At 27.1% G+C, this 11,577-nt stretch overlaps 4 protein-coding genes across 9 annotated transcripts; 2 read left to right on the forward strand and 2 right to left on the reverse strand.

The window, feature by feature from the left end:
* The first annotated feature begins 55 nt into the window (after positions 1 to 55).
* LOC127064729 (methylthioribulose-1-phosphate dehydratase) lies at positions 56 to 1,660 on the forward strand. Of its 2 annotated transcripts, none has more exons than XM_050996235.1 (5): positions 56 to 204; positions 554 to 648; positions 728 to 996; positions 1,090 to 1,291; positions 1,374 to 1,660. In XM_050996235.1, exons 1-5 carry the CDS (start codon positions 202 to 204, stop codon positions 1,492 to 1,494), a joined length of 690 nt encoding a protein of 229 aa, XP_050852192.1. In that variant the 5' UTR covers positions 56 to 201; the 3' UTR covers positions 1,495 to 1,660. The 2 variants fall into 2 exon arrangements, with proteins under 2 accessions (XP_050852192.1, XP_050852191.1); XM_050996234.1 differs by lacking the exon at positions 56 to 204 and adding an exon at positions 286 to 434.
* LOC127064721 (CWF19-like protein 1) lies at positions 322 to 4,004 on the reverse strand. 3 transcript variants are annotated; one of them, XR_007781777.1, is made up of 8 exons: positions 3,840 to 4,004; positions 2,745 to 3,699; positions 2,014 to 2,653; positions 1,869 to 1,944; positions 1,029 to 1,146; positions 717 to 954; positions 576 to 658; positions 322 to 471 (listed from the first exon to the last, which is right to left on the reverse strand). XR_007781777.1 is itself a non-coding variant. In XM_050996218.1 (4 exons), the coding sequence occupies exons 2-4, from the start codon at positions 3,356 to 3,358 to the stop codon at positions 1,645 to 1,647; spliced, it is 1,554 nt and encodes a 517-aa protein (XP_050852175.1). In that variant the 5' UTR covers positions 3,359 to 3,596; positions 3,840 to 4,004; the 3' UTR covers positions 1,291 to 1,644. The 3 variants fall into 3 exon arrangements, 2 of the variants coding, with proteins under 2 accessions (XP_050852175.1, XP_050852174.1); XM_050996218.1 differs by lacking the exons at positions 322 to 471; positions 576 to 658; positions 717 to 954; positions 1,029 to 1,146 and having other exon boundaries at positions 1,291 to 1,944; positions 2,745 to 3,596; XM_050996217.1 differs by lacking the exons at positions 322 to 471; positions 576 to 658; positions 717 to 954; positions 1,029 to 1,146 and having other exon boundaries at positions 1,291 to 1,944.
* Positions 4,005 to 4,287: 283 nt separating this feature from the next.
* Positions 4,288 to 7,003, forward strand: LOC127064722 (rho guanine nucleotide exchange factor 3-like). Of its 2 annotated transcripts, none has more exons than XM_050996219.1 (5): positions 4,288 to 4,688; positions 5,039 to 5,283; positions 5,382 to 5,745; positions 5,887 to 6,315; positions 6,449 to 7,003. In XM_050996219.1, the coding sequence occupies exons 1-5, from the start codon at positions 4,623 to 4,625 to the stop codon at positions 6,848 to 6,850; spliced, it is 1,506 nt and encodes a 501-aa protein (XP_050852176.1). In that variant the 5' UTR covers positions 4,288 to 4,622; the 3' UTR covers positions 6,851 to 7,003. The 2 variants fall into 2 exon arrangements, with proteins under 2 accessions (XP_050852176.1, XP_050852177.1); XM_050996220.1 differs by lacking the exon at positions 4,288 to 4,688 and adding an exon at positions 4,778 to 4,932.
* A 235-nt stretch (positions 7,004 to 7,238) lies between these two features.
* LOC127064718 (N6-adenosine-methyltransferase subunit METTL3) lies at positions 7,239 to 10,705 on the reverse strand. Of its 2 annotated transcripts, none has more exons than XM_050996207.1 (5): positions 9,831 to 10,705; positions 9,205 to 9,374; positions 8,931 to 9,129; positions 8,343 to 8,849; positions 7,239 to 8,217 (listed from the first exon to the last, which is right to left on the reverse strand). In XM_050996207.1, the coding sequence occupies exons 2-5, from the start codon at positions 9,356 to 9,358 to the stop codon at positions 7,422 to 7,424; spliced, it is 1,656 nt and encodes a 551-aa protein (XP_050852164.1). In that variant the 5' UTR covers positions 9,359 to 9,374; positions 9,831 to 10,705; the 3' UTR covers positions 7,239 to 7,421. The 2 variants fall into 2 exon arrangements, with proteins under 2 accessions (XP_050852164.1, XP_050852163.1); XM_050996206.1 differs by lacking the exon at positions 9,831 to 10,705 and adding an exon at positions 9,488 to 9,824.
* Positions 10,706 to 11,577: the final 872 nt, after the last annotated feature.

Consider the following 11,577-nt stretch of genomic DNA (forward strand, 5'->3'; position numbering starts at 1 on the left):
CATATGAGATTACTTGTGCGTCTGCGCAGATCAAATCATGCTTGATAGAAGAAAAGAGAAAACAAGTAATAAAGATTTTTTATTTGTGCGACATCTATAATTTTAAGTTATATCCGATTTCTTTTTTCTTATTGTTTTATTTGGCGGCATCTACTACTTCAATCATTTCCGCTCGATTTTTTAATACGGATAACAATAGAAATGGTGAATATATTTTTCTTTGTTGACATATATTTATATGCTTTGATAAGGATCATGAGATTATTAGTTAATGAGCAGATAAGAATAAAACATACGCCTGCGTATAATAATCATCTCAGAATCGTTCAAATTTTTTTATTCATTACCGTAGTAATTGATAAGAATTTCAGTCCCATTGCTATTAATATTACAAGCTTATTACCATGACTTCCAATAATGAGAAATTGTCAAAGGTATTGTTGCTGTATATTCTTCCAGTTTTAGTATATACTTAAAAAAATAATAATTAAAAAATGTTTACGTATGTTTACAATATTATATCATCATATTTTTATCAAATTTAACGTTATAGGAGCATCCTCGAAATCTTATACCTGAATTATGTCAGCAATTTTATCATTTAGGATGGGTTACTGGTACCGGTGGGGGTATATCCATCAAGCATGAGTTTGTAAATCTGTAATATTTATTATTAACTGTGAGATAAAAATATAAAAATAAAATAGAAATTTTACCATTATTTCAGAGACAAAATCTATATAGCTCCATCAGGTGTACAAAAAGAACGAATAAATGCAGATGATATATTTGTTCAAGATATAAATGGAAAAGATTTAGAACTACCTCCAGCTGAGAAAAAATTGAAAAAATCACAATGTACTCCACTATTTATGTGCGCATATCTTAGAAGAAATGCTAATGCAGTCATTCATACTCATTCTAAAGTCGCTTTGATGGTTACTTTATTGTGGCCTGGAAAAGAATTTCGAGTCACTCATCTTGAAATGATTAAAGGTATATATCTTCTTACAAAATATACTTCTTACAAGATCATTCCCATATAGCAATGAATGAATGTATTCATTAGTTAAATATATTTCTTCATAGGTATAAGAAATCAAAAGCTAGGAAGAGCTTATCGTTATGACGAAGAGTTAGTGGTACCTATAATAGAAAATACACCTTTTGAAGAAGATTTAAGAGAAGAATTAGATAAAGCAATCATTGAATATCCAGAAACTTGTGCAGTTTTAGTACGTAGACATGGTGTTTATGTTTGGGGTGATACTTGGCAACAAGCTAAAACAATGTAAGTTACGTTTACTTTATATACATACTTTTGTAAAGTACATAGCGAAACCTATAAATAATATTTTTTATGGGATTTCTAGGACTGAATGTTATGATTATTTATTTGATGTTGCCATACAAATGAAACAGTGTGGTCTAAATCCCATGGCAACTCCAGCAGAATATGAACTTCATTATCAAACTAATGAATTAAAAATATAATTTTTGATAAATCTTTATCCCTCTGCAAATTAAAAATACTATAAAATAATAAAAGGAGGCAAATAATCGTTTTAGTAATTATTGAAATTTGTGAACATATTATTTGTATCACAATGTAAAAATATTTTGTATATATATATATAAATTATTTTAATTATCTATATCATATGGTTTGAATTGTGTTCTAATCTTTTTTGCTAATTCACTTTCTTCATTCTTATCCAATTGACAATCTCTCCAATCTGATCTATGATTAACATCTAATATTCTATCACATGCCAATACTTCTCTACCAAAGTGTAATGGAAAATCCTTCTTAATTCTATAGTACAATGATTGCCCATCAGGTAACTCTACATAAAAGTACAGAATACCAGGTTTTGCAATTTGTTGTAAGTCTGTGTGATGTGGAAGTTCATCAATTTTGAAATTATTACATTCTGCTATTTCCTGTTCAACATAAAAATTTACTTTAGATAAAATCAAAATTACTATATAATAAGAACAATAATAATATACCTCAAACATTTCTTTAACTACAGATGATTGATTTTTGTGAATTGGAACAGCTTGTAATTGACAGTGAGATGTTTTATAATTTCTCTCAAAAAATACTGGTACTCGATTTTTACTTGCAAAATACTTTGTTATTGCCTCTTTATATAGTTTCATTTCTTTTAAAATATTTGGTGGTAAAACTGATAAACTCTGATGATGTGTTATCGGCGAAATTAACATATGGTCTTCAACCAATCCACCTCTAGCAAGTGCTACATAAACTTCTGTACCAACAGCAATTACTAAGTGCTTAGATACTTCAGGACTAGATAAACAAAACCAACATTTTGTTTGATCAAATTCTGTCTTAAGCTTCTTGTAAGAATAATCTGAATTTTTCGAACGTTTGTTAGATTTAAATTCCATGTCATAAAAAAATTGTGTAGTTTTTGTTTCCACTGGTTCATCATGTAACAGGTGTTTTGAATAAGGACTAGATGTTTCATCTGTTGTTTTCATAACTAATTCAGATAATCTTATTCTGTCTATAGGAGTCAAGTTCAAAGCATACAGCCATTTCTTCTTTTCATTGTTTCCTACCGATCCAAGAGCAATAAATCTAGTTGCAATTTCAATACCACTTTTATCTTGACTATGATTTCTAAGGAAACAATTAATTTTTTATTAATAGAATTCTATTATTATTGTAATTTTATTCAAAACTAATCCAATTATTTATATATTATACTCACCTATAAGGTGGTCTTTCATAATGAATATTTTCTAATGCTGAAATATGATATCTTGGCTTTATTTGAGCAGCCAACCAAGCTATTAATTCAGATCCTTGAAATTTGATATCAGGTTTATTTGGATCTAAATCGGTAATGCCTTTAGGCCATGGTGAGGATAATAATATATCTATTCCTCGAAAACTTGGTTGACCTTTCAAACAAGAATTCTTTATGGATATAACATCATTCTTTTGGAAACAGATTGCTTTGGATTCAGTTGTATTATTTTCAATGCCACTAATATATGCAATTTTTAATCCTGATGTTGCAATATATAAACCTCTTCTACCAAGGTAAGTTAAATTTTGACAAATTTCATATCCATCTATATCAGGGTAATATTGTAAATCTGTTTCCCTATTTGGGCCAATAATATACGTTGGAACAGAAATATTTTTCATACCATTTTTGTATGGTTCAAGCTCTATATTATTTTCACCAAAGAAGTTTCCGACACATAATAAAAAGTCGAATGGTCCATTTTTTTTGTTAATATTTTCAACTTTCGTAAATAGAAATTTAAAATGTCCTTCTACATCACCACAGCTAAGTATCTTTTGTTTATCTGTCATTTCTTACAATTCAGAAATATTATTTACTTTTATGGTATATATTTAAGATATCATCGTCGTAATTTTTCTTAACAGATTAAAGTGCTGGCTTTATTACAATGTTCACAATAAAAAATATAGGTTATATGCAAGACATAGACTAAAAAGTATCTATAACCACTAATTCTTCACGATGAGAATTCTCTCTCTATGCCGAATTTCTCTTTTTATAAGTTGTCCTTATCCCTCTGTGCTTATCCTATGGCCAAGTATCATTATTTATAATAATATTCATGTATGTAAAGTAGACATGGTGCCAATGTACTCAACTACTGATTTGGCGGTTGAAATTCGAATGTATTCTATTTAAACAATAACTTGATTTAAATAATACTACATTTATTTAAATATTACGTAACTATTAATAAACTTGAAATATAAAATAATCTTAAATTGATGTTTCATTAGATGTAAATTTTAAACTAGATGAAGACGTACTAACCGATTATGTAAACAACAAACATATGGATGACTTTGATAGTTATTTTATCAGTTTTCTGTTAAATTCTAATCAGTCATCGTTAACTATAACTGATAAATAAAATTGTAATATTCAAAAGTAACAACCGCCACGTAACATAATTAATATCACTTTTAATGTAATATATATATATATATATATATATATATATATATATATATCACGTTTCATATAGCATGCATTTAATCGCAAGTAATATCAAGTTAATAGCTGCATTTAAAAGTAATTTTTAATTAACAGAACTACTGCATCTTGCCAATGTCCCTCTTAGGTATAGATTCAATTCAACTGATTGTGAAATCCACAAATAAAAACACTGTGATTGGTCGAGCACTGAGCTAATAAAAAAATTATGTTTTAGCGATTATCGCGATTATAGCGCCGTCACGCCATATTCATGCAGAACTCTTGCTCTGTATTTTATACCATATTACACTATATAATATAAAATCAATCAACGTCATAATTTTAATAACGGCTGAATGCAATAAGTCTGACATTTTTATCTTTTTTAGCAAATTTCCATGTTGTATCTTCTCATAATTTTTGTAAAAAATGTTATTACAAATAGAATAAGAATTTGTAATAAAACATATCGATAAAAAATTGTATCGTATTATAAACGCTTCCGGATGTATATTATACGGTTATGATGCATCGTTAAAATTGTACTTTAGTGTGATCTGTATTGACATTATGCATTAACTACCGTTTCATTAAATTATTATACTTTATATAAAAAAAATGGGAGATGACTGCAACGTAACAATAAAAGAGACATTCCAAGAACCTCGAAAAAGATTTTGGCTGGTAAGAGTTTGTTATATAAATAATAGTTTTCTGAATGTTTGTTGACATAACCTTCGATATTGTTGAGAATGATAACACAGTCATTGATATGATGCAAGTATGATTTTATCAGTTTAAATATCGCTCTAGAGATCTTGTATTTTTATAGATAACTTCAGTTCGCTGAAATGCATAGAAAAGGATTTTATACTATTTGTAATTATTCAGAATGTCTTATTGTTTATTTAGTTTTACTACAATACTTGTAATTATTCATTTTAATTCATTTATCAGTTATTCATTTATAACTTGATGATTCTATAATGAATCATTAAAATATTTTATAAATAATTTTTAATATTTTATTATAGAGATCAAGAAAACGACCAAAGAGTGATGTGGTCAGTGTTAACTCCATGGATATATCTATAGAATCAGATGCTGGAAAAAAGAAAAAACGACGCAGAATTACAGAAGTAGCCAGTAGTATATTTTCTTCTAGCACTTTGAGTATAAAAGTTGGAAACACTCTTCATAGATCATTTAGCATTCAACAAAATACAGATGATTTTTCATTTACTGATGAAGATGCACATACTAATACAATAAAAAAAAAGTAAATAGAATTTTGCTATTTAATCTTGTTAAATATTATATTTCTTATGTATCATATAAATTATATTCTTAAGCATTATCTATCTGAAACTTTTATAGACGGAGAAACAGTTCAAGTGGTACAAATAATTTTACACTTAGAAGTTGGTTGCTAGATATAGCAAATGCAAATATTAGAGAGACATTAAATAGCACTTTAGGTCAAAAAGAAGTAAAAAGACAAGAGGCTATTTATGAATTATGTTGTGGAGAAAACTTACTTCTTGATGAACTTACCATTCTTCGTGATCATTATTATGAACCATTGATATCTAGTAATATATTCAGTCCAGAAGAAATACGTACACTTTTTAGCGACCTTACAAATCTTATTGAAATTCACAGTAATTTACGAGATGAATTAATCAATCTACGAGATTGTTCAGGATTTACAGATAATGTAGGTGCTACAATATTCAATTGGGTTAGTATTTTAATATAATTTATATTATTCTTTTTTATCAAATAAAAAATTATAAACATACATATTTCCTATATTAAATTACACAAAAAAGTTATTAATAATATGAGTGAATAATAAAATCTGCATTTACAATTGTTACAGCTACCAAAATTAACAGAACCTTATTTAGAAAGATGTAGAACACAAGTATGGGCAAGACATTTACTTGAAGAAAAGAAAGCAACTAATAAACGTTTTCAGGTATTTTTAAAAAGAAGATTAGGATCACCTCATTCTCTTGACTTATGGGCTTATTTAGATGTACCACGATCAAGAATAGTTAAATATCCTTTGTTAATAAAGGAAATATTAAGACATACTACTGTTGATCATTCAGATCAAATTCCTTTAAAGGAATCAATTAATAAACTCACAGAATTACTTCAGAACATTGATAAAGCTATGGGAAAAGCTGAATGTAAATTAGCTCAAACAAAAATCAATATAAAAAATGAATATGATTTAACTGAATGTATCAATAATGCTACAGAATTGATTACAGAAGGACAATTAAAAGACCCAAGAGGAATGGTAAGCTAATTCCATACAATATAAATTAAATCTGCAAAACTGTATATATTCTATATATAAAGAAATAAATTGTAATTTTCATATTTTACCTTTATAAAAAAAAGCGATTCTAATCGTACTAATTACATTTCAGAAACTTCATTGCTTTCTTTTCGATACGTGTTTTGCTATGACACGCTCTACAAGACGTATACCTAAGAAATATAATCTATCTTCTCCTGTTATACCAAGAGAGCAAATATCATTATATGCTGAACAGAAGAATTGTACAGATTTTGGCTTCAAAATAGGTGATTACTTTCTCGTATCAGAAGATAAACATGGTAAACGGCATTGGACTGATGCATGCAATAAAATTATTAATTCTTTAAATACTAAAGAAAATAATGGAAGTGAAAATAAACCGAATTTAATACTGCCAACACCTAATCGGTCTATACGAAAATCAGGAAATAGTACATATGAAAACTTTACCTTTTCCTTAAAAAAAAATATTTTAAAACAAAAACAAAATAGCATTTCTTTTGATAAATAATATAAAATTATAACTACAATTGCACACTACATACAAATAAGTCTTTTACAATTATTTTATTTTAATACAAGTAATTGTTTTTATGTAATTTTAATGTGTACTTTAAACACTTGTATAATAGTATTAAATGTATATTTACATGGAAAATACTGCTACAAGTACTTATATTAGTACTTATAATTTTTCAATTCAAACTGATGTATGTATTTTATATTAAATTACTTGTGAATTGTTTTGTGATAGAATCATTCCACTATTCTGTATTAATATAATATTAATTATGATTATAAACATGTAATAATTAGATGTTTATTTAATATAGATAAACAAATATTTATTTAAGACAAAAAAAATTTAGATTATTTATAATTAATTATTAAAATCTCCTAAATTTCTTTATTATATATATATATATATAAATATTTCAAAACTATTTTATATTATAAATAATATAGAATAAGATATGTACATGTTTTTATAAGAATATATGTACAATTATATATTTTTGTACTTCTGTAAAGAGTAGTAAGGAAAACTATGAAATTGTTCATTTTTGAATGCATAATTGATTTTAAGATTTTGTAGGTTTCATTGAATTTCCATCAGGATAACGTTTTTTAAAAGCTTTAATCAATTGTGGATCAATCAAATGTACTCCATCTACTTGATTACCAAGTGTGATCCAATTAGGTTGTACATTGTGTGGACGACCAAATAATTCAATTTTTCTTGTCCCAGGACTCATGCGTTCAATGATACCATAAATTTCATCTGGTTTGTGACTAGTTGCACGAACTTCTGCTACAATAACATCACTATCTAATCCTCTATTAATACGTGGATTTCCTTTCATACCCACTAAACAATGTTCTTTTCCATGATTCAACCAATGACCTGTTCTTCCAGTCCTTATGATTCTTTGTAATTGATTTGTTTTTACCCAAATAATTTCATCAACTCTTTCATAACCCCATAATTGAAGACATTCTCTACCTAATTCCATTGCTCTTCCTGTTACCCATAAAAATAAAAGCCCTTCATCTTGAAGTGCAGGTATTCCTAATTGTCTCATTTCATCATCCGACATTGTACCATATGGTAATTCCATATGAATATCCCATGGTGGATCAGCCATAATAACAGCAAATTTGCCGAGAACCGTCATATCTAGATATCGTAAATCACATTGTATCCATTGTGGTGGATAAAGAGTTAACTCACTACCTACACTACTTGCACAACTAGTGCTACTACCATTTTTATTATCAACGTTTAATGTCTTATTAATTGTAGTATTGTTAATACTATCAGAATCATTTGGTTCTTTTGTTTGTGCAGTAGGGCCATCTACTTCATAATGGACATATCTATAAAATATATGCAATATAAATTACAAAAACTTTGAAGTGAATATGATAAACATTAAAACCATGTTTATAAAATTTATAAAAAAATATATACATATATAAATAAATGTAGAATGAGTTCTTACTTGCACGTATCCATATGAAAACAAGTATTGAGAAAACTACAATCACCTAATGATTCATCTGTGTGACTTTGTATAATTTTTTTGAAATGTAATTTTTTACATTTTTCTGCAAAGCCTGGCCCACCATTTAATTTGGCACAATCTACTCTTGTTCCATGTGGACAGAATTCCATAACTTGTGCACCGCCTTGAGAACGAAATCGCTCAGCTAATGATTTTTCTTTAGATGTTTGTTTTGACAGAAGATCCAAGATTTGCTCTCCTACTTTTTTACTTTCTTTTTCTCTTATTGTGGGCATTGAGATTAGTGACATTATATCTTCTGTATTTTTTTTATCTATTTTCATCTGTTTCTCTGAAGGTATATAATCATTTAATTCAGATGCGGATGTCTCTGCACTCTCGGGATTTTCTGTATCATCAGATTGAGAGAGACATGATGATTGTGATTCTGCGACAGAGAGAACTGTATATCCAAAAACTTCATTTTCTGTGACTTCTTTAATTCTAAAATAACATTTATAGACATAACTTGCAATTACTACTGATAAAATGTATTCAAAAAAGATGATACAAAAACTCACTAACTTAATAATATCTTGTGCAGCTAACTTCTCTAAAATTTTATGAATATCCGAGGAAGACACATCAGCATTAAGATTTTTACGAAGTTGATCTATTATTTCTGCAGATGTAATTGGCAGATTTGGTAAAGATTCGTGCAATATACAAAGAATATCCCTTTCATATTCATTATGGTCAGATTTTATTAAAGATGTATTGGAATCTAAAGAACAAAATTATATTTTGAAAATATATCTATATACTGTTGTAATAAAGAAAAAGAAGATAAATTTTTTACCACCAGGAAGAGGTGAATCAGCGGTTGAGGTAGATGGTATGGAGGAAGTAAGAGTAAATAATTCATGTCTCTCTCTTTTCCGTTTTTGCAATTTTTCACGCAAACTGTTCCTTTTGATTTTAATTGCTTGTATTTCTTCAAAAGCATCTGACATTTTTCATTCGAAAATTCTAAATATATAATATAATAAATTTTCATTTTAATAATTTACTTATACTATATATTGTATTGTATACAAACTATACAAATATATATAAAGATATATATGAAGTGATATACTTACTGAAAATATATTAAAGTTTAAAAACTTGCATTAAAATAAGATGTTTACTTTAATATTAAGTATATTTTATCCATATAGGTACGAAAATATTGTAACAGTTCTTAATGTTTATGGTTATCGATGTTATATACGGAATACTTAATCTAATGTATTTGTTACTTATTATAACATATTGATATAACGCATACTAATAATTTTTTATCAACAAAATATTGTTTAAAAATTAACAAATTAACAGAATACCGCATTCAGGCAATTCATCACCATTCGCTCGAAGCGTATGTGACTTTAGCGACAGGTATGGACAAAATATGAACTACAAGTGCACGCGGAGAACACTCACCGTATTGCCTATTACATCAATTTATAAATTGATCAGCTTATATCCCGTTGTGCACATAATATAACGATCAAGTTAATTTGAGTTAGAATAGATAATACTAGTAGGGTGTAAACACATACTTCTAATTCTCTCACATTTATATCTTTCTTTAATGATAGTGTGCATGTGTAGTAACCTGTGATAAATACGATACTAAACATTTATTTCATAATATAAATGCATAAAGGATAATAAATAAAATATACTTAACATTTACTTAATTAAAATCAAATGAATCAAACTAAAATTTAAAATCAAATAAAATCTCAATCACGTTCAATGCCTTTTGGAGAAAAGCGTGAAAAATTGATAGTACTACGAGATCTATTTATCTCGATTCGCACGCAATTCCATTGATATTCTAAAACAAAAAAATAAAAAAAAAAGATCATTAAATTGTTACCATAAGAAAGAATTGTAGAAATTATTTAACAAATGTTTAAAATAAAAATTCGCACTAAGATGATGAAGTTCGTTTATGTTGAAGAACGAATTCGCATTCAAAATTTAATTATCTTGAAATATTAAAGTAAAATTACTTTATATTTAACGTACATTCTGAACTATGTAATATTTAAACAAATATACTATTAAAAATAGTAATTTGTTATATTCAAATTTATTTGTCTGTGGAAATATGACTAATAATTTAAAATGTAATCAATTTAACGTTTAATTGAACTTAGACAAACGAGAGATATTATAAAAATATAGAAATATGCAGCCATTCGCCCGGTAATACTTGCGTTTTATAATTATATGTATAATTTAGTTACAGATTTTAAATATAATTAAGACATAGATTACGATAATTCGCAAGTATTACCGACCCAGGTCCCACCGCGTGGAGGTAGCTGCATCTGAGGACCCACGGGCTAAAGACTCTACTTTTAATATAAATTATTTTGGAAGCTATTATATAAAATCATTATTATGACATATTCAATAATAATTATTATAATTTTAGAAAATTATAATTATAATTGGAAAAAAGAAACAAAATCAATCGCGAAACGAATCAAAAATTTTTTTCTAATCGATCATGACTAGATGAAAACTTATGAATTCGTTTGATATCGACCTACCTACCCGGTTAAGAATAGAGCCCTTTATGGAATTCTATTCCCATTAAACTAATGTGAAACCTTGCTGCACACGATGCTGACATCCTATGAACATAAAAAATCTAAACCATATATTTAAACAAGAAGCAATCGAAGGAATATACGAATTTCATATGATAAAGTAGCGGTCACCTGTGAACATAAAATGTCAAAAACATTTAATAATTAAACAGGTAGCAATCAAAATAATATGCGAATTTCATATTTCCTATAATAAATCATCATTTATAATCACCTGTGAATATAAAACATCAAAAATATTTTATAATTAAACAAGTAGCAACCGAAATAATGTGCGAATTTTACTTAAATTTGCATTGTGCTCTTTACGGTCACCTGTGAACATAAAACATTAAAAACATTTGGTAATTAAACAAGAAGTAATCGAAATAATGTGCGAATTTTATATAATAAATTCGCATTCTGCTGTTCACAGTCACCTGTGAACATAAAGTATTAAAAATATTTTATAATTAGACAAGAAACAATCAAAATCAATATGCATATTTTATATAATAAACAAATAACCTGTGGACATAAGAAATTTATGATTTTATTACTTTCTAAAAATAAAACATATTAAA

The sequence above is a fragment of the Vespula vulgaris genome, chromosome 6 (genome assembly GCF_905475345.1).
Source record: "Vespula vulgaris chromosome 6, iyVesVulg1.1, whole genome shotgun sequence".
Classification (NCBI taxonomy): Eukaryota; Metazoa; Arthropoda; class Insecta; order Hymenoptera; family Vespidae; genus Vespula; species Vespula vulgaris.